The following is a 24,230-nucleotide window of genomic DNA, read 5'->3' as shown; positions in this document are numbered from 1 at the left end:
CAAGCTCCTCCCCGAAGCCTCTGGAATTTTGGAAAGTCTCATGGCGACTTCTGACATGGAACCAGAGTAGTTAAGTGTTGCACTTAAACAACAACAGAATAACGTTCGGCTTTTTGGTTATTATTTTTCACACTTTGTTATATTGCAGCCATTTGCTCAAATAATTTAAGTTCATTTTCCGCTCATTAATGTTCACCCAGCACCCCATATGTTGTTGACATTTTTGCATATTTATTTACAAAGAAAAACTGAAATATCACATGGTCCTAAGTATTCAGACCCTTTGCTCTGACACTATATTTAACTCAGGCGCTGTCCATTTCTTCTGATTCTATCCTCGAGATGGTTCTACACCTTCATTTGAGTCCAGATGTCTTTGATTATATTGATTGGATTTGATCAGGAAAGCCACGCCCCTGTCTATATAAGACCTTACAGCTCACAATCACATCAGAGCAAATGACAATCATGAGGTCAAAGGAACTGCCTGAAGAGCTCAGAGACAGAATTGTGGCCAGGCACAGATCTGGCCAAGGTTACACAAAGGTTCCTAAGAGCACAGTGGCCTCCATAATCCTTAAATGAAGGACGTTTGGGACGACCAGAACCCTTCCTACAGCTGGCTGTCCAGTCAAACTGAGCTATCGAGAGGGGAGAGCCTTGGTGAGAGAGGTGAAGAAGAACCCAAAGATCACTGTGGCTGAGCTCCAGAGATGCAGTCGGGTGATGGGAGAAAGTTGTCGAACGTCAACCATCACTGCAACCCACCACCAGTCGGGGGTTTATGGCAGAGGCCCGACCGAAGCCTCTCCTCATATGGAGTTTGCCATAAACACCTGAAGGACTGAGAAATAAGATTCTCTGGTCTGATGAGACCAAGATAGAACTTTTTGTCCTTAATTCTAAGCGGTATGTGTGGAGAAAACCATGCACTGCTCATCACCTGTCCAATACAGTCCCAACAGTGAAGCATGGTGGTGGCAGCATCACGCTGTGGGGGTGTTTTGCAGCTTCAGGGACAGAACGACTACTTGCAACTGAGGGAAAGATGAATTCGGTCAAGTACAGGGATATCCGGGACTAAAACCTTCTCCAGAGTGCCTAGGACCTCAGACTGTCAGGACCCACAACGCTGCTGCTTCCTTGTCCAGAGCAGGAAACCCCAAATGCAGGTATCTTTGGCAAACAACACATTTCTTTCAGTGCTGCGTGTAACATTAAATCAGGTGGTGCACATGGTGTAAAATTGCAGTAATTCCAGCCAGCCGTACTTGCTGGACTGGGGAGTGACGGGAAAACAAACAGGGTTGCACAATGCCTTCATATCAAGTGCCAAGTATGACATGAGAACCAAAGCTGTAGTTTGGGGACATTTTTAATTCTCATGTTTTTATTACCTGATCTGCGCGAGATTGATTGACTAGAGGAGGATATATGTGATGCAGTATAAGAAAATGCAGCAGGGTGCGTGCTGAAGAAATGGGAGCAAGGCCAGAAAATGAAGAAAGGCTCAGTAAGAAAAAGGTGAACCTGCAGTGGCCCTTGATAAAGTCCACACCATAACACATTAATCAATCAGCGCATGTTGAGCAATGGTTAAAAAAGCAGTCCCAAACAAGTGACCAAAGGTACTGCTGTAACAGTGTGAAGATTTACTTTTAACAAACGTCATATTTAAATAAAAACAAGGCAGCGGTTGGAACAGTTCAAATTAATTGTTTCATATTCAGTTTCTTGCTATTTGTCAGATATCCATACCTTACATTCTGGGGTCAGTGTATACATTATAAAACTTTATACACTTATAGAATTTACCGAATAAAATTGAGGTAACAGACTTGCAGTCTTGCAACTCAAATGTGTCAATTTTACTGGGGGTCCACAGGTTCACTTGTGTGTATACATGTGCGTGCGGGTGCATGTGGGCTTTTAAAGTGGAGTCCTTGTGCTGTTTATGCGTGTTTTTGTGCTCTACACTGTAACAAATTTAAGAGATACTCAACCAAACAGGGTAAAATCCTACACTTATCTGCAAATATTGCCTTTTTTACAATAAGAAATAACTAAACAAATACTTATCAGTACATTACAAAACTAATAATTCTTAAAAATTGAATAGAATTTATATTGTACACATTTGTTAAACCTACTTAGTAACATTCTCTAATAACTAATCGGTTTAATTTATTAGTCCCCACCCATTCAGGGAGTGTTAGATTTAACTTCAACCTAACTTTTAAAGGCATCCTCCTCATTTAATATAATTATCAAATTAACATGGAGATAAATTTTAGGAAAGCATGGTACATTTCAGTGCATAGTCTCTGCTCTTTCTTAAATGTACTTGCACACAATCACCAACCCATCAACTGAACTAGCAATCACCCAAATGGTGTTTGCTCACAGTAACCTCCTTGTTCGGGTCATTAATAGCGTTCCACTCCCCTCCTCCAATGCTAACACTGCAGTAATGAACGCTACTGTCCACACAACATCACCAACAGTGACACGCAATGCATAAACATATCACTAGTAGGTGGGCACATGCAAATTAACCCCTGCAAAACAACCCCAAAAGCATGTGCACATTGTGGTCCAGAACACATTTAGTTTAGTAAATGTTATTCTATTTTTTTATGTAGCTGCACTTACACTTAAAAATTGTGTAGTGTGGTATGATTTACCTAATTATTTTGGATTTAGCTCACAGATTAAATTTAGGTATATTTTAAGCAATTTAAATGGATTGTTTTTTTTCTATTTTTAAGTATACATAATCAATACCCTGATACTGTACCTTGATGAGTACTTTACACAAAACAGACCAGAACATCAGCTTGGTGGCTCTAAAAGAGGGCATATTTCTTCAGGTCAAGGGGCCTCATATTTGCGTTTGCTATATAAGGGGTGCATGTGAGAGAGAAAAAAACAGCAGAAAGCATTTGTGGATTTAGTGTCTTGCAACAGCTGCATACTGCTGGCCAGCTGTGTTCTCTACGCAAGCACACAGCTCCCCCTACAGGCCAATCCAGCCTCAGGTGGGGGGACCATTAGAGAGAAGTGAAGTGATTGAGAAACATTGCAGCACAACACATGGTGCATACATACATGAAATGTGTCCTCTGCTTTTAACCATCATACTTGGTGAGCAGTGGGCAGCCATGATAGGCGCCCGGGGAGCAGTGTGTGGCGACGGTACCTTGATCAGTGGCACCTCAGTGGCAACCTACCAATAACGGGTCTGTTTCCTTACCTGTTAGGCCAACCACTGACTTACAATCAAGGACTCAAGCATACAGGGACAGTCCCCTTGAAGCAACTCAAGTGTTTTGCTCAGGGACACAAAGGTATTAAGTGGCATTTGAACCTGTGTGGACTGTGTGGTTTTCTGGATCATAGTGAGTGTGTTACCCACTACCACTTTTTCAATGTGATCAGCTCATTATGGATTAAAAAAATTATTAACACATAAAACTATGTAAAGTTAAATATACCTACACTCGTCAGCTACAACATAAAACATTATTGTGTGTGCTACCAGAACAGCCCTTACCCTTTGAGAATCAGAATGAAACCGTCCAGATCTCTGGAGGTGTTTTGTGTTATCTGGCCTAAAGATTTCACCTGCAGATCTTTTAAGTTCTTTAACTTCAGAGGAAGGGTCTCCATCGATCAGACTTGTCAATTATCTGCATTATACCACTTAAAGGTAGTATAGGTACTGATGCCATCAGGGGAATACCATATCCATGAAGGGGTGTGGATACACGACAAGATGGTTTTAGCAGGTGATACATTCCAAAGTAACATCCACATGATCTTTTAGACCTAAGGTTTCCCCGTATCACACTCCCTCCTCCATATCTTTATAATGATATAAATTATGAATTTAGACAATTATTATATCTTCTTCTAACCCACATATAACCACATATTTCAATATCAGCTGTACAACGCTACTATCTGCTGCTGCTTCTGTTTGTTCTCTCTGAGACACTGAATCAAGAGCACAGACTACTGGCAGACTCCAGTAAAGAGACCAGCAGATTAATCCTGGTTCTTGACAACTGCTAAACAAGGACTTAGCATGAAACGAACCAGAGGGTCACCACAGCCACCACCACTGTAACATCTAATGCTTCAGGGATTTTCAAATGGACCAGTAGCATCATAATGCACACATGACACTGGACTACACTTCTCCACCTCTACAACTGTAGGACTTTTTCGCTTATTGGACAAACCATCACAAACCCTGCACTGACATCATTTGCAGGCTCAGTCTACCCTGGAAGGGGGTCCCTCTCTGTATCACTCCTTTCCAAGGTTTCTTCCTTTCTTTTTTCTCTTTCCTAGTTTTTTTTGTGTGCAGAAGGTCAAGTGTGGGGGGTGTCAACTGTAGGGCCTGTCAAAGCCCATTGAGACATACTGTATGTAATTTTGGGCTATATAAGAAATATATATATATATATAAGTTGTATAAGTTGTTATATAAGTTTTTGTTTTTCCGATGCGTTGTTTAGTCATCTTTGGTGGTGGTCACAGGTCAGTACTGTTGGTGAACCTCAGATTGTTAAACTTGCCCGTTGTTCTTGCTTCAAATAGACCTTTAACTTGGGATCTAATATAATTTAATATATCACACCCCTTGATTGGAGGCAAAGTAATGAGAAAATTTTTTAATGCTTTAATGTGTCTGAACTTTAATTTAATTATTATGTATGTGTATGTATTACTGTAAACAAGCGTGCATTTTTAGGGGAATATATTATGATGGGATATATACTCAGTTTGTCGTATATTGGTTAGAATTTCTTTTTATTATGACTGACAGGTCAAATCATTATAATAGACATTTGTTAATGTGTGAAGCAAAAAAAATTAATTCGTGAAGATCAGGGAACTGTTTTTTTCCTGAAGTGGCCACGTGGTGGCGCTATAAGACAGATGCCATTTTGAGCATCTCTGTGAAGCCTTGGGTCAAGTCCGACCACAGCCATGCAAAGAGGAAGCTGATGTCCAAACCAGAGACCTGAACCCCAGTGTGAGGGGCAGCTCTTCTGCATAAAGAAATTAAACACAAGACAAGCTAATTCAGAAGCTGCCTTACAATCGGTAGTTACAGGGACAGTCCCCCAGGCGAGACTCAAATGTCTTGTTCAGGGACACAATGGTGGTAAAACATTGATGCTAAAAACAAATATGAAAAGTTCCAAATATGAACACTTCACCCCTAAAGGAGGACTGAGGGGCCATTATGGTGTTAACGGTAAACAGATGGTGTTGTTTCCAACTTTCCTTTGTGCGATTTTGTGACAAACCCACACACAGAGAGGTCCACTAAATCCCTCACGGTTTTATTGTCCCTGACAACGGAGATGTGATGAACTTCAGACAAACTGACGATGTTTTCTTTCATGAGTCAGTAACACTGTAATCACATTGGAGTTCACCCCACCGAACGTAAGAGTAAATCACTACACCAGAGACACCAGGAGGAAGTGGGTACGGGCAGTGCTTCAGAGGGAAAAATAATCATATCCAGACCCCTTTTGATGGCATTGTGTTACACCAGCTGAATTTGTCCCTTTGGGCCCCCAACCCGAGCCTTCCCCATTCTTGCCCCTTCAGAAGTACTTTAAGGTCACACTACCTTTGCAACACATTAAATATATATGCATATGTTCCATTTTTAAAGTGCTATAAACACTATAACTAATCATTAATTACATTGCTCAAGACTTCACCAAAAAATTAATCAGTCCCAATGTCTTCTACTGCAGTTCCCTTTGTGTGTTATCTGGACAGCATGACCAAATCCTGCTCACTTTAAGCAAGCTCCATCACGAGTTTGCATTCACATGCACGTATCTGTCATCACTATCACTTTAAAATCTCCAGCGACCCCCTTTCAGCGAGTGGCCAGGGCTTTTGGGTAATAAGCTCTGTCGCCTTAACACAGTTTTGTCTGCACAAGTCCATGGCGGAGCTCCATCACAGGTCTGGTTTGCATCTGAGAAGGCATGTGGGTCCAGGGTTTATTGCAGGGGCTAGCTGAGCCAAACAGAAGACATGTGTTCCACTCCAACACTGGAAAACATTCCCTTAACCACCCATCACAAGAATACACCCTTTGAAGCAATAGAGGCATTAGCTTGTATTTACTGTCTCCAACCAGGTCTTCTAACTCAACTTCTGACTTTTGGCTGGAAATGATATTGTGTTGCACTTGTAAGCACTTGACACAACAGTTCATGTTCCCTGTGCTGAAAAGAACAAGCTCACCTTGGCCATTTTTGTATAAAGCCACCAGGAAGCCACTTGCTCTCTCTGGGACTTTCAGTAAGTTACTCATTACATCAAGACTTGGGCACATTAGGAGCTTCAGCCACGAAGGAATGTGATGGTGATACAATTCATGGACCAAAATAGACTTTTCCACACTGAGAAGTGCTTATCAAACACTAGTTCAAACACTGCTTTGGAAGAGGGTCTCCATGCTGTGTTGTACGATGGGCTTGCAAGTGTTGAGAGTGGGGAGAGGTGCAGGTGAAGACTCTTATGAGCTCATTGGTCCAGATCAAAACCATTCCCGTGAACTGTAAGCACGGCATGATGCCAGTATCTGACGAATGTGAATAACCATCACACTTGGGGCAGAAGGAGCGCTACAAGAAGGAGACAGAGATTCGTTTGGATTTTTCCAAGTTTAGATTTCCTTATGATGCTGATTCTATTCTGATTATATTCATATATAACAAAAGAATCAACCTTTTAATACAAATAGATAAGAAGGAAGAAAGAGTATTCATTGAAGTTAATAAGTGTTTAAGGTGATCAAAAAGTGACTGTCACTACGCAGATATTTCTTCACGGGTGACATTCTTCAAAATATTAGTTTTGACACCGCTCACCATAAAGGAATTCAAGTAACCCATTTGTCCTCCCTTTCTCTCTTTAAAAAAAAAAAAAAAAAAGGCTAATCCAATATAAAAGTGCATGCTTGCCGAGTCAAAACAATCCAAGCTTTCTCCTGCGGCCTGAGTCATGAGGGGAAATCCACCTCCCAGGTAAATCGGCGTGCAGGCGTCATCCCAGCTGCCCCGGCTCTAATTGTACTGATCTTTCATGTTGGCTAACCCTCCGACCGCATCTATCGCTATTAAGCCACTAAATTACCTATGAAAAATTTGTCTCCCCTTACAATAAAAACCCACATCACAGCAGTCCCTTAGAGGACCGCACCGCAGCCACTTTAGCCCCACAACACCCCGGCTGTAAAGCTGACCTTAACTGTGGCCGTCAAATTTCTCCTTAACCCTCCTGTCAGTGAGTGGAGTCACCCCAAAACCAGGTGATTTAAGCTCTGCAAACACATGCGGAAACTAGGTCACCGCTAGGAAGAAAGCAAGAATTTTATTGTGAGTGTTTTGAGTGTGTGTGTGTGTGTCTGTGTGTGTTTCATTAGTGAATCACAAAAATCCCCCCCGCATAATGACCGTGGACCATCTGGGCCGTCCCAACCGGGCGCTCCGCTGCAGTGTAGTCATGGCACGTCTTCGGAGCCGTCAGGAGAATAATTGTGCCTGTGCCCTCAGAAGGGGACGTTAAAACCAGATCAAGAAGGCCGCACAGATCTCCCAGGAGCACTCTCGAACATGCTTGTGCCTAATTTAGCCAGCCTCCTTTCTTCCCCAGCTAAAGTAATTACAGACCTGATTGTGGTTTCAATTAAACTCCTCTCGGAGCGTTTCACTTTATGGGTGTCAAATGAACTGCCTTACGGGCATTTCAAAGGGTTTGACAACATCAGAAAGGATTGCTTTTTTTTTCACCTTATCGTCCAAAACAAAACTGCCATGATGAACCGATATTGTTACCAAAAAAGCAACACGTTACCAGTATAACATGCACCTAAGGCTAGCAATACAGGTGCAATCAAGTATACTAACATATAGCTGTATTATATAGCTAAATACAGTACAGGCAAAAGTTTGGACACACCTTCTCATTCAATGTGTTTTCTTTATTTTCATGACCATTTACGTTGGTAGATTCTTGCTGAAGGCATCAAAACTATGAATGAACACATGTGGAGTTATGTACTTAACAAAAATGACTGAAAACATGTTTTATATTCTAGTTTCTTCAAAATAGACGCCCTTTGCCCTGATTACTGCTTTGCACACTCTTGGCATTCTCTCGATGAGCTTCAAGAGTTGTCACCTGAAATGCTTTTCCAACAGTCTTGAAGGAGTTCCCAGAGGTGTTTAGCACTTGTTGGCCCCTTTACCTTCACTCTGCGGTCCAGATCACCCCAAACCATCTGGATTGGGTTCAGGTCCGGTGACTGTGGAGGCCAGGTCTCCACTTTTTGTTAAGTACATAACTCCACATGTGTTCATTCATAGTTTTGACGCCTTCAGTGAGAATCTACCAATGTAAATGGTCATGAAAATAAAGAAAACACATTAAATGAGAAGGTGTGTCCAAACTTTTGGCCTGTACTGTATGTTTTAAACGTGTAAGTAACAATCGGTTTACCTGTGGTATGAAACTGTAACCCTGGGTTATATTTTGACATGCAAAGTGCGCATGTCTGTCTCTCTCTCTCTCTCTCTCTCTCTCGAAACGCACACTTTTCAGAACTGAATATAACATGTAAAAGTATTGCATGGCACGCTCGGATGGGCAGCCGGCGTTCCGGCAGCGGGAAAAGGGTTAAGGGAGTCACGTGAGAGATATTGTCACCGGGGCCCGTGCAGAACGGGGGGAAGAAGAAGTAGAAGAAGAAGAAGGGAGGAAAAAAAAAACTGTAATTTGACGAGAGAGAACAAAGCGAAGCGGGAGGATATAAATAGGCGGCGTCCGTGGGCGCCGCGCGCAGATCCGGCAGCATGAGCCCGCGCTCGCGTCTCCTCGTCCACGCGCTCGCGCTGCACCTTCTCCTGAGCGCGCGCGGCCTGCCGGCGCGCGACCGCCGGGACGTCGCCGAGCACGCGGGTCGCGGGGTGAGTAAAGGTGACGCCAACTTTATTCTGACGCGGGGGAGGAAAAAAAAACAGGAGAACGTTCTTACAACGTTTTAAAAACGTTTAAAAAAAAAAAAAAAGTCCTACAGCAACGCCAGGTGAGGAAATAAGTAGGTGGGCGTCCTAGTTGTTTCAACTTTTACTCAGATGCAACATGTGTTACCGGTGTTGTTCTTTGTACAGGGTGGTAGTAGCCTAGTGGGTAACACACTCGCCTATGAACCAGAAGACCCAGGTTCAAACCCCACTTACTACCATTGTGTCCCTGAGCAAGACACTTAACCCTAAATTACTCCAGGGGGGGACTGTCCCTGTAACTACTGCTCTGGATAAGGGTGTCTGATAAATGCTGTAAATGTACATCAGAGCCTAATCGTCTAAAGTATTGGGGGGGGGTGAAGGGTTTTCCTTCATGAGTTAACACATCATCTGTGTAACACATCAGATATACACTTTGGATATGAGGAATCTATTTAATCTACTAACGTCTGGTAATTCAATCCAATATTCAAAAAGCTCCAGCTGAAGCCCTCAGAACCAAGGTGTCGTCTAAAGAGAGCGGCACCTGCTGAAACTGTCCAGCCAGAAACACGTTTTCTGCTGTGTTTTGTCTTTCCTGCGACTCGGAGCATGAACTTAATCTGAAGTGTGGTCAATTTGTTCCCTATTGTTGTCAAAAGAGAGAGTGATTATACAAGCATGGGCAAGTTTCTCTTACGTTTTTTCCTCCTGCACCTGGCATTCTTTTTACTGCTCCCATTGCAAAAAAAAGAAGAAGAAGGGGGTATGCCTTGCTCTTGTTTTGAAGCACTAATAGCATGCTTTCGGATTATTGGTGAATCTCTGTGCTCACGCTGTAAAAAGCAACAAAATCTTCCTCCTTCTAGCCTGAACCTTCAGTCTTCAAAAAAAAAAAAAAACGAAAATCCTGCATACATACATATTATATATATAGAATTTTATATATATTATTTACACACACATATACATACACACAACAATGTTCATACAGCTACGCAAGAATGCATGGCTCACGTTAAATAAGCGTGCAGCATAATTGCTAATTGTCAAAACAACGTTGAGAATACACAGGATGTGAACGCATATTTGAACGAAGGTTTAGCAGAGACCCAGACAAAGAGACGCGTAACCTTGTTACACATTCCGCCCGACAGGGCTTTGCTCGCGGCACAACACACAAGGTAATAGGCACAGACTTGGCTCTCGCTCAGCTTCGCTGACTAATCGCGAGTGAAACTACCAACCCACGCCACCTTGTGAGTATAAGGTAGGGTCAAACCAGGGGAATGTGTCATAAGCACGCCGTAGCTGACCATCAGGGCGAACTGGGTTGGCAGTATCCGTCCTTCCCGTGTCGAGCGGCGGTGGAAGCGCTTCGAGCCGCGATCGAGGTGATAGCCATTATCAGGAACTCAATTCCGTCTAATCGCTTCCACCATTCCCGACGGCTGTAAATATTTACCCAAGTCAGATTCCTCCAGCATAATTCATTCTCATGCCTAACGGTCATTTACTTTATCTGCGGCCCATCAAGGCCCATTCTCGGTAGCTGTGCCAAATAAAAATGTATTTATACCCTTAGAATCTCCATGAATAATGAATAAATGCTATGGTGTCATTCAGCAAATTTTCAGAATTGTAAACTTCCTGTTTTCATGTCCTTTTTGATTGATCAGGATCGTATAATTTGAAATTCTGGATCAGACATAATCATTTACATAAAACAAAATAATTATATAAAAAGATTATGAAAGATTATAAACTAGAAAGATTCTAAACTTAAATCACATTCTGTTTCCCTTAGATGCAGTAGTACGTAATACCTCCAACGTTTGCATGGAAGGTTGCTGTACTGTTTGTCATTTGTCATGCCACCCTGTGACATATTGTCTGCTTGCTGGGAACGCCACTCCGACCAAATCCATCAGCTGACTTACAACGTCCTGTCATCACCGGAGTCTTGGGGGACATATGTCTGCACGCGGGGAAAAAAAAACCAACCGCCTCGGCCCGCGCCGTACGCATATGCGCTCACGTAACACTGGCCGCGGTTGCTGTGTAATCTCTCTGGCACGGTTTTGGGAGATGATGGATCGGATAAACATGGCTCTCCTCAGGGTTTCACTCGCACCGTGCCAGAAGCTCTTATCAGGGTTTCCTCCTGCGTTCTCGTTCAAGTTGGAACACATGAGGCCGCCACTGTGTGCTGGCAGAACGAGGGGAATGACGATAACTGGACATTTTATAGCAGGGAAATATAGGGGGAGAAAAACAAAAAGGTTTCAAAATGATATGGGTCAGAACAGAGGTTCTTTTTTTGGAGCGTGCTCTATTCTTACCTCATTGTTCAGGAAAGTAGTGTTTAGAACATGAAACGGCTCTGTAAACAACCCTTTCAAACACACCAGTACAGGCCTAGATGGCCATTATGCAATCGTCACAGACCTTTGAGTAAAAGAATCTGGACTGTTTGCAATAAGCAGCTGACACCATAAAAAAAAAAAGACTTTGACTCCAGACGTCGACCTTTGACCCCCCCCCCCTCGCTCGATCTCTGTTTTCGTTTGTTTTCCTTGTGGTCCACATTGGTCAGCACAAATTTCGATGATGATGGATGTGCCTCCCCCCCCCCAGATTGCAATCGGTGGGATGTACGCTTCATTTAGCAAAACAAGTCCCGTGTGCATGAACTTGACCCACTTTTATCTCGGACGTGCTCTGGAGGAGGTTAGCCACCGCCGGAGTTGCCGTCCCACGGTGGGCCGCGTTTCTGACGGGAAGCCTTGGAAAAGGCCCAAAAGTGTCCAGGGTGTTGTGCACAGTAAGCAGGAACACAGCCACATCTCCTGCGGTACATTTTTGTACCCGTGCACCGTGAATTCTGTCTAAGCATGCCTACTATTGTTTTGAAACGGTCTAGATGGCATTTGCCAAAACAGCTGTAGGGGGGCAATTGATAGTGTGGAAACCACCGCACATAAATGCATGTGCCAGAAAAGGTGCCGAGTTAGAGGTCTTATTGAATCGGCATGTCTGACTGGATCTGGATGGGTGGGTAAACAACAGGTAAACAGTGTTCACCAGGAATGCTCGGGCCTGCTGTGCAGACTTGCAACTCAAATGGTATCTTAACGTGTCAATTTTACTGGGGGTCCACGGGTTCACTTGTGTGTTTACATGTGCGTGCGGGTGCATGTGGGCTTTTAAAGTGGAGTCCTTGTGATGTTTATGCGTGTTTTTGTGCTCTACACTATCAAAAATAACCTAGAACAATTTGTACACATTTTTTGTTTAGTTAATTTATATGCAATATTTTTAGTGAATAGTATCTTACATTTAAAGTTAGGAAATACTAAAGCAAATAGGGTCAAATCTAACCAACACTTATCTGCATATTATTAATAAATAGTACCTTATTTATAATGATAATAAATAGGTAAACTAGGTAAAAATCTAATGCTTAGCAGTACATTACATAACTAATAACTAATAAATTGAGTAGATTTTTATTTTGTACACATTTGTTATACCTACTTAGTAACATTCACTAAAACTAATCCGTTTAATATGTTAGCCCCCACGTTTTCAAGGAGTTTTAGATTTACCACTGCCGATAATGTTAAAATCTTTAATTCTGCATATAATTAAATGCAATGCATATTTCAGATAGAGCCAAATAATAGTATGGCAGACATGAGAACTGCCACGCTAACACAGCAATCCCACCACACAGACACCAACTGAACTGGCAACCACCTACAGTAACCTCCTTGTTCGGGTCATTAATAGCGATCCGCTCCCCTTCTCCAACAATGCAGTAATGAGTGCTACTGTCCCCACAACGTCACCAACAGTGACACACAATGCATAAACCACGTCTGCATATCCCCAGTAGGCGGGCACATGCAAATTAACCCCTGCAAAACAACCCCACTCCACGTCATGCTCTGCATAAAGAATGTGCACATTTTGGTCCAGAACATATTTTTTTATGTAGCCGCTCTTACCTTTAAAATGGGTAGTGTGGGAACGGTTTACCTAATTTTTTGCCTAATTCTTCTAGATTTAGCTCACTCACTAATATAATTAAGTATATTTTACTCAACTTGAATGGATAATATTTTCCAATCTCCAGAATTGTTTTTTACAGTCTAGACCCCCTCCTGGTCCCAAACACTGAGCAAGCCAAGCACAGTCTGCATGGTAAAAAATCTGAGTGGCATGTTTAAGGGCCTGAGCGCTTAGCTCTTAGAGAGGCCGTCTCCACACACTGCACATTCCATGATTCCTGCTGGGCATTGTCCCTGTTATCCCAACAGCCCCTCACCCGGTCAGTCCACCTCACGGATCAGGAGTTACAGCTGTGTTGCCGTACAAGAGTGGGCATGGGTTAATGAGGTGGAATAGGGCAGAAAAAATAGATTTTTTATGGTCTACAAAGCTTGATTTTTCAGTGGCTGTACTGTTGCAATTTTACATTTTAGGCCATACATGTGTACCCCATAGGGTATACAAAAAATGAAAAACATTTTAATGCACGTTTCCAAAAAATGTTGGTCTCTACAGGGACTTACCCTATTTAACCTTTGTGTGATATTCATTTGTTTTCATGGAAAATGGGTTCTGTCTCATTGGTTTTGTTTTTTTTGGTAAACACTGAACTGGGTCCCACATGTGCAAACACCACATAAAGGGTTAAAGGATAAAACTGTACAGCTAAACATGTATGAAGGGGGGGGCAGTTAAAAAACTTTACTGTTGCAGCACTGTGCACACACTCAGGATATGCCTGAGGTCGGCTTGTAAACTTCATGTTATTTGATGCCTTAGGAGGCAAATGTGTGATTTAAGAGTGTCAAAAATTAAAAACTTCCTAAATTATAACACTGCAGAAGGAGGCAAAAAGGAAACCATCAGACGTGCAAACATACACTTACACACACAAAGCTACTGAACGAACCACAACCCGAATTCCTGCTCTCTAATTTACGTTAATGAACATTTCCTTCATGCTCTGATCTGGGCGTTTCTGTACCAGTGGTCATGAAATAATCACCTAACAGCAAGTGAAATCAGCTGCACGGCAAAGTCCAGACCTTCTCCTGGCTGGTTTACGTGTTATATTTGAGGCCAGCGTTTCTTATAAAACATTTTCTTGCCATTCATCTGTGAAGCCCGATTTACAAGTGCATGTCAAGTACACCCTCTGTGAAATCTCAAGATTTATTGGTGTAAACACTGAGATCAAGACGAGGCATGCACAGATTGAATCATTCAAAATTTGCCTTACCAATTGTAATCATTTATTATAATTAAAATTATTATATGTTTTAAGCTTGTTTTATTATGCCTTATAATCTTGTATTTTATTATAGTTTGCTGCATGTTGTATTGTTTGATTGTATAAACAAGTATAGACAGTGGTCTATAAGAGGGACAAAAATAATAGGCAGACTGAGGGATTTTTTCACTAATTCACTTTAGTATATATGAACTGAACTTTAGGTTACGTATTTTGCATTTTTACTGCATGATGGACTTTTTTATGGTTTCATGAGCTCTCTGGCGCGCAAAACAGTTTTATTCAAAATAGTTGAAACCACAGTTGCAATTAGCCTGGATGAATGAGCAAATGTGCTTTGACTGTCACCAAAAACTGAACGATCTTTCGATCTGAGTCAAATATGCAGCGTTGATAAAGTATTTAATAAAGTGACATTTATCTGGGATCCTGTGCCCTGTGATACTGCAGATCTGCAGATCCGGACTTTCCTCATTTCCAAAAACATATTTTTCATTCCAGCTGTCTGATGTATTTCTTCAGTATTTACTGATGCAATCTGGAATTTTCTGTAGCTTCACATCTGATAGTCTTCAAGGGTAAGGCTCCATGTATCCACTGACGAGCATGTTATCCACTTGTTTTCCTCAGCAGACATGGACTCAGAACTCCAGCCCCTATGGCCTGAAGAAGAGAGGCAGGGAGCCCCAATCCCAGGACACTGTCAAAGTTCTCGCCTGGCCTGCTGCAGACTTTGCGCTGAGAAACCACACTGGCTCCGACCCCTCGAACCGTCCACGCTGCGGGGTTCCGGACTACCCCAATCAAAATGAGATCCGCCACGGAAGGAAGCATCGGCAAAAGCGCTACCTCCTTTTCGGCAGGAAATGGAACAAGACCGACCTCACTTATAAGTAAGGAAAGTTTTGGATCAATGGGAATTCTGGGATCTGAAAGTACAAATCCAGACCAGGTTTTTGAGCAGTGAATTCGATCCTGAACTTAGCTACTTGGTTCAATCTAAATTCTGCTCTGGATTTATAGTTCTGCATCCAGGAATGTCTGCATCACATATTTATAATACATGCCTCTTCCTCTATTCAAATACACTTAACATCACTGTGCACCAAGGTCAATATGTATCTTAAAAAGCCTGTTTAGAATGAGCAGCACTTTCTAGCGTATGCCACAGAAGATTTATGCATACCCATAATCGGGGATATCACATATCTCCCCCGAGTATTTGATCTGGGCGTGGAGGATGAAAGTGCAGGGCAACTCCATCACTCAAGCTCTTGTTTAATTAAGGAAATATGTCATGCTGCTCGTTTCATGGTTTTCCCCGTGGGGAGAGCAGAAAGCACGAGCGGCTTCGTCACTTTTCAGCTTACCAGACGAATTCTGTCCATTAAAAGAACAAGGAACAATCAGCTGTGTTTTTACAGCACCTCATTCTGAGGCGCCCAGCGTAGAGCGACTGGACGTCGTCTGCAGACAGCTGCCTCCGCGTCTGGCCCTCTGCTGTCTGTCTGTCTTCCGTACTGCTCAGACCAGAACGCCACTTCACACGCGGGTGGATGGGAAGCCACCCAATAAATCATCTCCCAGCTGACTCACGTTGTGTTTGTGAGCAGCCTGATTATATAATGGCTGCATTTTACTGGAGTAAAATGTGCGTCTTCTTGTAAAGTAATAGGAGAACGGGCTGTCCAACCAGCATGAACGTGTTTGCTTAGATAAATGTCTAGCAGGCGTTCACTTGATATAAGTCCTATGACTGAAGGGGACTTGTTGGCAGTGGTGGACGAAGTACGAAGTTCTGACCTGTTGATTTATTATCCACTCATTAGTAAGAAGGAACAAGAGTTTTTGCGTAACATTGTGAAGCAAAAAGTAAGATATTTTCTCCAATTAAAATAATAAAATAGGGATACAGGAAAAAGCAATTCAATTACAGCAACAAGCTATTTCAGGGATATTACTGACAATACTACTGTGCTGTTTCCCATTTCCTCGATTATTTGGCTTAGTTTGAGCCAGAGCTCATCTACTGGTTGGTGATCAATGTGCAGAGGCAAGATCTGACTTTCAAACAAATTCTGTTAAATTTTCTGATTTGTATTGTTGTTTAATTTTTTATAAATTATTTATTGTTCTGGCAGCTCAAATTGAACTTTATTATTAAAAAAGTCTATATAATTGGCATATGTAAATCATACATGTGTGTGTGTTTTGTGTTAGTCCATTTTTATTTTATTTTATTACTATTAAAACAGCTGAAGGAGCAACATGTTTGGGTGCTTTCTAAAGGGTTGGAAATATATCTTTTTTTTATCTGATTCTCTCATTAATCAATCAATAAATAAAATAATCATTAGTTGCAGCCCTAGTTTTAGCAGTGGAGACATTCACATCTTCCATTTTTAATTCCGTTTCTTTGCTGTCTGATGAGTTTGTGCCGCTGCCACTTGAAGTGTGCAGCCATGAGAATGCATGGCTTCATCTGATTGGTGAATCAATGTCATGTGATTATTGTTGCTACGTCTGAATTGTTAAATGTGTTAGATCATCTGGCGGCATCTGTCTGGCAAAAATAAACCATATGAATGGTTTTAAAAAGTAACGAGTCGAGTTTTGCCCAATGTAAATTCACAAAAGTACTCAAGTATAAAGTATAGCAGTATATTAGGAGTATCTTTTTGTCAAAAAAGATAAGTTACTTAAGTAAATGTAACAGAGTAAGTTTAACTCATTAGTACCCACCTCTGTCAATGCGCCTAATTATTTGCATGAACCAGATAAAGACCTCAGATAAAATCCAACACGTCTGATAGTGTCATAACAAGACTAGAAAAAGACATGGCGCCGATACCCATCTTACACTCAGTGATGGAGATAACAGGAGTGTGCCACTAATCTCACGATTTAGCTCCGACTTGGGAAAATTCGCCTGCAACAATGAAACCGTTTGGAAATCGGACGGTTCGCCATGACGTGAAGTGTTTATCCTTCTCAGGGCAGTGGGTCTTTTTGCAGGCCATGCTTTTCTTGCTTCTGATAATGACATATTTATGGCCCAGTGAGTAACAGGTGAAGATTATAGAACTGTGCTTTCTGCTTATTCCTTCTGCAGTCAGCAGTGACAACTGGCTATCACGGCGGAGAAACTGTAATCAGCTGGTGCTCAAGCGAAAGTGCAAGTGTGCACTTTCTGTATGAACCCCGAAATTAATCAGCTCTTGCTGTGAGCGGATAAACAGCCACAATGTGTTCTTAATGTGCTAAGTCTGTCCATAGCTACCACTTGTGCTGGAGAGGAGCCGGCCTGCCTGAGATTTCATGTCATGTAATCACAGCTTTAATAAGAGTAACTGAAAGCACGAGCAGATCATTATCTCAGGGGCATGTAAATCAAACTGTGGTATGAGAAAATAATAACCACAGGCTGTTTATGATGATGGCATAATAGGCTGAAATGAAAGCCACAGTGCTGTTGTTTTTGGCTACTGCTTTGTGTGTTAATATGGATGTTCGTGGTGGTTCTTTTTTTCTTTTGTTTCCCCTCAGGATAGTTCGCTTCCCATGGCAGATGACTAAGGACAAGGTGCGACGTGTTCTGAAGGAGGCTCTGCAAGTCTGGAGCGACGTTACCCCGCTTACCTTCACTGAGGTCTGGAACACAGAGGCCGACATTGTTGTTGACTTTGTAAGGTATGGGGGTCAGAGGTCACTTTTTACAATTGCACAGGAATTAGAGATCATTTAAACCAGTGGTTCCCGACCTGGGGTCCCCCAGGAGCCAGTGTTCGTGCCTATGAAGTTGGAAACCACTGATCTAGACAACAACAATGAAAGAAGAATGAGCAAACTGACATTTTCATATACATAATATCAATCCCTCCAAGAACTCGCGATGTTGTGATCACAACAATTAATGCAAATTCAGCCAATCTGTGCGAATTTATTTGTGTTTTTTGCAATTTTGACATATTGCAGCATTTCGTGCATTTTTCATCACTCAAATGTAATCAGTTTTACTTCCATGTTACCAAACATGCAGACGTGTGTGACAGGAATGCTGCGCATCCTCCAAGGATCATGCTCAACAGTTTCCAAGTGTTCTGCACAATAGTGGGGATAAACTATTTTGTATTTTTCTATTTTGTTGTGGTAGAACACAAACGAACTTAGTCAATTGAAAACCATTTTTCTACTGCAAAGCACTCACGAAAAGTTAGAGACATGTGTAACCAAATCACTCAACCAAATGACAGTGCTGCAAGTGCTGACTTTGTTTGTTATTATAGACCATATAACCATTTCTGAATCACCTTATTGAAAACAGTTTACCAGTGCATTTATTTAAACAAACTATTTAAAATGGCTTAATTTCAATATTTTTGATGTATTAATTTAAAACAAATGAAAGATGATTTGCAGTTTTCACTTATTTCACATTAACCTTCCCCAGAAAAAAATGCTGAAACTTTTCCCCTTTTTTGCTTTTATATAGATCTTAGTGGTCACCTAATACTGGAGTCTTTTCCCAAAATTCAGCCTTGGTGCAGAATTACAGCCACTTTGAGCCAGTCCCACAATGAGATTAATCAATAATAATTATGAGGACATAAGGGGACAAATTCCAACTTCCAGAAGCACTATTTATACCTAATGCCATTTCTAGCCACTACAGGAGCATAGACAGGATATGGGATATTGTATTAATGTTATTTTTTATGTCATATTTTAAGTTTATTTTATGACCTTTAAATCTGATTTTATGAACTATGTTTAAACCCCTTCCTGTCAATACGTCACATGCACAAGACATGACGTACCATGGTATTTTGCACATTTTGGTATTATGGTATTATTTTACACACCACATTTGTCCTTCCATCCTTCCGTCTCCACCCTGTCACTTCTAGAGAACAAGAAGGTGACACACTGTGCCCTTATTGACATTGACATGTATTGTATAACAGACCATCTGTGCATTAAAAAAGTTAATTTCTTAGATATGCCATTATAGACATAACAATGTAATATATATAAATTACAAATGAGAACAGACTGTGAATTCCCTCATAATCACCAGATACTGGCATGAAGATACCCTCCCCTTTGATGGCCCTGGAGGGATTCTGGCTCATGCATTTTTCCCTGGAACACAGCTAGAGGGCAATGTCCATTTTGACTACGATGAGTCCTGGACTCTTGGCAATGAAATGGGTGAGAACTGTGAGAGCTGGCAGCTGCTGAAACTCCCACATCCCTATAGTTGTTTAAGCATTAGCATACTAACAATGTGCCGTGTCAGCACACAGACACACACACACACACACACACACACACACACAGACAAGGCAAGTCTAAGCAACACACAGTTCGCATTAATGGGGGCAGGCTCCTGCCAGAAATAAAGGGAAGATTACAGCAGATATCATAACGGCAGATGGGTCTAATCTGCTGTCACCTGACACCTTAATGCAGATTATGATGGGGTTTCTGAAGGCAGACTTGGTTTTCATGGGCCATTGTGCTGCATACAGGTACAGATTTGCTTCAGGTGGCCGGCCACGAGTTTGGCCATGTTCTTGGTCTGCAGCACTCGCATGAGGAGGGTGCCATCATGTCCCCGTTCTACAGCTTCTCCTACCCGCTAAGGCTGAGTAACGACGACAAGGCGGGCATTCAAAAATTGTATGGCGCTAAGCCAACTCCCATACCCCCAAGAGCGTCAACAGGCAATTCAGTTGAGAACAGAATTGTAAGTAGAAACCCTAAATATATCAGAGAGTGCTCCGGTGCTCTCAATGATACCAGTAGATTTGTTTGTGCAACTCAAAATGTTTTTTTTATCTCTGTATTGTTCTATTTTACAATGTGGCGGCAGCCTGATGCCTGCGACACAGATTTTGATGCCGTATCTATGATCCGCGGGGAGCTCTTCTTCTTTAAAGACGGCTACACATGGCGCATGTGGGACGGCAAGCTGCAGCGGGGCTACCCTGCCTTGGCTTTCCGGCACTGGAAGGGGATTCCACACAGCATTGACGCTGCCTTTGAAGACAAAACTGGCAAAATATGGTTCTTTCAAGGTGAGTGATGACACCAAGATGATGTTTGGCTGGGATGCTTCTTGTGGTTTTGTGAGTAGAAACAGGATCGGGCAAGTCTGTATAAAGATCTTTGTAGACAAGTGACTCAGAAGCTCCCCATGACCCATATATCTGGATTTATACTCTGAACTTAAATGGGCATGATGGGACAAGACTGTACACACACACACACACACACACACACACACATAGAAACTGTCACATACTTACATGCTCAAAAAACCCACGCTGGCACAGGGATGGAGATGCCCATAAATTATACATTGTCCAGTGAGGGTGCAGCACTATCATTGGGAGACAAACGTTTAATTTGGGTCATAAAGAAAGAGCTGACAGTCCGATTTTAGGCATCTGTTGTCTGTCCTGTTCAATCCAGTGGCCATGCATGGGTGACAAATTATAGTAAATAAAGTGTCTTAGTAATTTGTTGTGTGAAATGCCCCCATATAGAGGTTCTAATGATTGTAAGGATTTTAATATTAATGCTATTATCACGGGAGGACCCAGGGGGTGCATTTGTGGACATGTCGCCAGTGGCTGTCGAAGCAGGGGAGCAGGGAGACGAGGAGCGTGGTCTTTTGAAGAGACGCAGCGCAAAGCGGCGTGAGGAAGGGCAGGGAGACAGGCATGATCAGGGCAGGGGTGGCACACGGTGTACAGTCTTTACCGTGGCCAGGTGAAACAGGAAATGAGCTGGCGGTAGACTAGGGTCAACAGGCATGGTGGGGACCGGATCAGTCAGGGCTTGGGCACAAGAATTCAAAATAAAAGTCAAACAAGGCAAATCGGTGTTCACGACTGATGAGGGGGCGTGATACTAAGATGTCGACCGGATGTTTATTGGGGAAACCCCGTGACAGCTCTGGTTTTAATTGGGGTTAGAATTAAACTTCTGAATTGACTTTGACGTTTTGTTTTGTGTTCAGCCACTAGGGTGCAGCATCCACCGCGCATTTTGTGTCGACCATGATTCGCTTAAGCAGAAGTTTGCTTTTTATCCTCTACCTGAGGCTGTCATACAGTTGGACTGAAAATGAATTTATCTGTAAGCGTTAGGCTCATGCCACACATTAGATCTCATAAATTTAAGATCTACAAGCATGCATAAACACAAGGCCAGGTGTTTGAGCACTTTTTTCACCCACTGCTGGCAGGTCACAACTACTGGGTGTTTGATGCGGAGCGGAAGATCTCAGGACCGGATTCATTGCAGTGGCTGGGCCTCCCGGTTTCCCACATTCAGGCCGCGCTGCACTGGAAAGAGGACCACAGTCACCAGATCTACTTCTTCAAATCCGGCAGCTACTGGCGCTTCAACCCCCTGAACAGCCGCGTGGACTCAGCATACCCAGAGAGTATACAGAGGCGCTGGCCCGGCATTCCCGATGAGATAGATGCCGCCTTCCAGGATCGCTATGGTAAATATCACAAGCGATAGTCCCCTTTATTCATATTTTATTATTATCACCCTAGGGCTGGGCGACGTGACGTAAATTACAATATTGTAAAATTTTCTTTAAATTCAACAAATTGAAAAGTGTTGAAATTATATTTTTTACATCAAATATGAAAGTTTTTTTTTTTGTCCTTTTATTCATAACTTCTCGTTTTCTGCCCCTGCCCAACTCCTGAGCCAGTAGCAGCAGGGCTTAACATCACTGTAGCCTACATGTGGTGAATTTTTTTTTTATCGCTCCGACATCATCAAATGGTAACAGTGCTACCAAATGCATCTGGGAACTATTCACAGCGCATCACTTTTTCCACTTTTTTGTTATGTTACAGCCTTATTCCAAAATGGTTTAAATGCATCTGTCCACCTAGGACCTCTGGAGCTCTGACAATCAGGTTCTTGGTCACCTCCCTGATTCCCCCCGATTGCTCAGTTTAGGTTGCCAGCTCTGGGAAGAGTCCTGGTGGTTTTGAACTTCTTCCATTTAGAGACGACGGAGGCCACTTTGCTTATTCTTCATGTGCCTCAATCCCTCAAAGTGAAATTGAAAGTGACGTCATTGTCATTGTGAGACACTGCAGCCCAGCACACGGTGACACAACCAAATGTGTCCTCTGCTTTTAACCATCACCCTTGGCGAGCATGACAGGTGCCCAGGGACACTGAACATTGGAACCGGCAACCTTCTGATCATGGGTCTGTTTCCTTACTTGCTCGGCCACCACTGGCCATTGACTACAGACAATTTCTTCATGCTTAATTTATGCTTAGACATGAACTGTTAACTGTGGGACCGTATTTAGACTGGTCTGTGTCTTTCCAAATCATGTCCAAACAACAGTTTTTTCCACAAGTGGACACCAGTGAAGCTACAGAAACATCTCAATGGTCAGAGGAAACAGGAGGAACCTTAGCTCAATGTAGAGCTTCATGACAAAGGATGTGAATACTTATGTACATGAAATTATCAGGGTTTTTTTTTTTACATGTGATTATAGGATGTTGTATGTGGAATTCTGGGGGTGGGGGAACTTAATCTATTTTGGAATAAGGCTGTATCATAAGAATATGTGGAAAAAGTGATACGCTGTGAATTCTTTTCTGGATGCACTGGATCTCCATGTATTATATTTTATATAATAGTCTAATATTTATGGTTATATTGCCCAGGAAAATGATAACACAATCTTGCTTTTTTCAAGACTAATTGAAACATACATATTATGCACCATCTAATGGCAGCACATGCAGTTTTTCTTCTTACTATTTTTGTTTTTTCAAGATGACATCATTTTATAGTAAAATAATCTTGCAATCCGTAACTCATAAGGATGAAATAAACAAAATGTGACATATTCCTTTTGCAGGTTATGGCATCTTCATCAGCGGTCGACGGTACTGGAAGTTTGACCCAGTGGAGCGTAGAGTTCTGGAGGGATACCCTCGCTACGTGGGCATGGACTTTTTTAACTGCAACATGAATGAATTACGTTAAACTACATCATTAATTGCAGTCTCAGTGCGTGTGTGTGTTTGCGTGTGTCTTTTATTCATATCACTTGTAAATCTCTCACCTGTTTCTGCTCATCAAATCTGGAGACATTGTGGTTTTGTCTTTTCACTCAGGAATACTGTGCACGTTTGAACCATGTACAGTGCACTCGTGTGCAGCTACGCTTGTATTTATTTTGGCGTGTCAAGCATGGGCTGTGCGCAACCTGAAAAAAAAAATTCAGGAACTCACTACCAGTTCCTCTGCTTACACATCTCGCGTCGGTTCACAGCTAAAAGAGGGCCGCACCCCCCCCCCCCCTCTCGAGTGGTGCTAAGAGCAGAACTATCAGGGACACTAGAGGCAGAAACGATTGCAATGAACATCATTCTCAATGAGAAGCACCCAATCATAGACTGATGAGCCCACCAAACACAATTCCTATTGCTAATCTGGGACTGTATTGTTAAACATGTGGTTTGTCACTAAGCTGTATTGTTTCTCGGTGCAGGACACTGGTCTCGTGTTTTTGAACACTTTTGTTTGTGTTATTAATTTTAATTTTGTGGTTTTATTAGAAGGAAATGACTCCAATAGTCACTCCAGCATTACCTTTTTTTAATGTTTCAGCCATTGTAACTATAGCCTACTGATGATGGCAGTATAAAGAAATCCTGTGTTTGTATTCTTACACTAAAATAATGTGTTTATGACTTTTTCGATTCATATTTACTATGTAAATACAAATCTGTTGTTCTGTACTTTGTTTTGGTACAAATAAAATACTTAGACACACATTTTTCTGCTTATTTTGTCCTCAGTTCAGATT

The 24,230-nt window shown here is 42.1% G+C and overlaps 1 protein-coding gene across 2 annotated transcripts; it reads left to right on the top strand.

Moving 5' to 3' along the window:
- The first annotated feature begins 8,746 nt into the window (after positions 1-8,746).
- On the top strand, positions 8,747-24,198 carry mmp11a (matrix metallopeptidase 11a). Of its 2 annotated transcripts, none has more exons than XM_028996054.1 (8): positions 8,747-9,011; positions 14,986-15,248; positions 17,902-18,045; positions 19,433-19,566; positions 19,887-20,104; positions 20,231-20,435; positions 21,611-21,874; positions 23,277-24,198. In XM_028996054.1, exons 1-8 carry the CDS (start codon positions 8,898-8,900, stop codon positions 23,402-23,404), a joined length of 1,470 nt encoding a protein of 489 aa, XP_028851887.1. In that variant the 5' UTR covers positions 8,747-8,897; the 3' UTR covers positions 23,405-24,198. The 2 variants fall into 2 exon arrangements, with proteins under 2 accessions (XP_028851887.1, XP_028851888.1); XM_028996055.1 differs by having other exon boundaries at positions 8,748-9,011; positions 14,989-15,248.
- The last annotated feature ends 32 nt before the right edge of the window (positions 24,199-24,230 follow it).

Source organism: Denticeps clupeoides, chromosome 11 (genome assembly GCF_900700375.1).
Source record: "Denticeps clupeoides chromosome 11, fDenClu1.1, whole genome shotgun sequence".
NCBI lineage: Eukaryota > Metazoa > Chordata > Actinopteri > Clupeiformes > Denticipitidae > Denticeps > Denticeps clupeoides.
The sequence above is the reverse complement of the archived record's forward strand: the minus strand, read 5'-3'. Positions and strand labels throughout refer to the sequence as shown.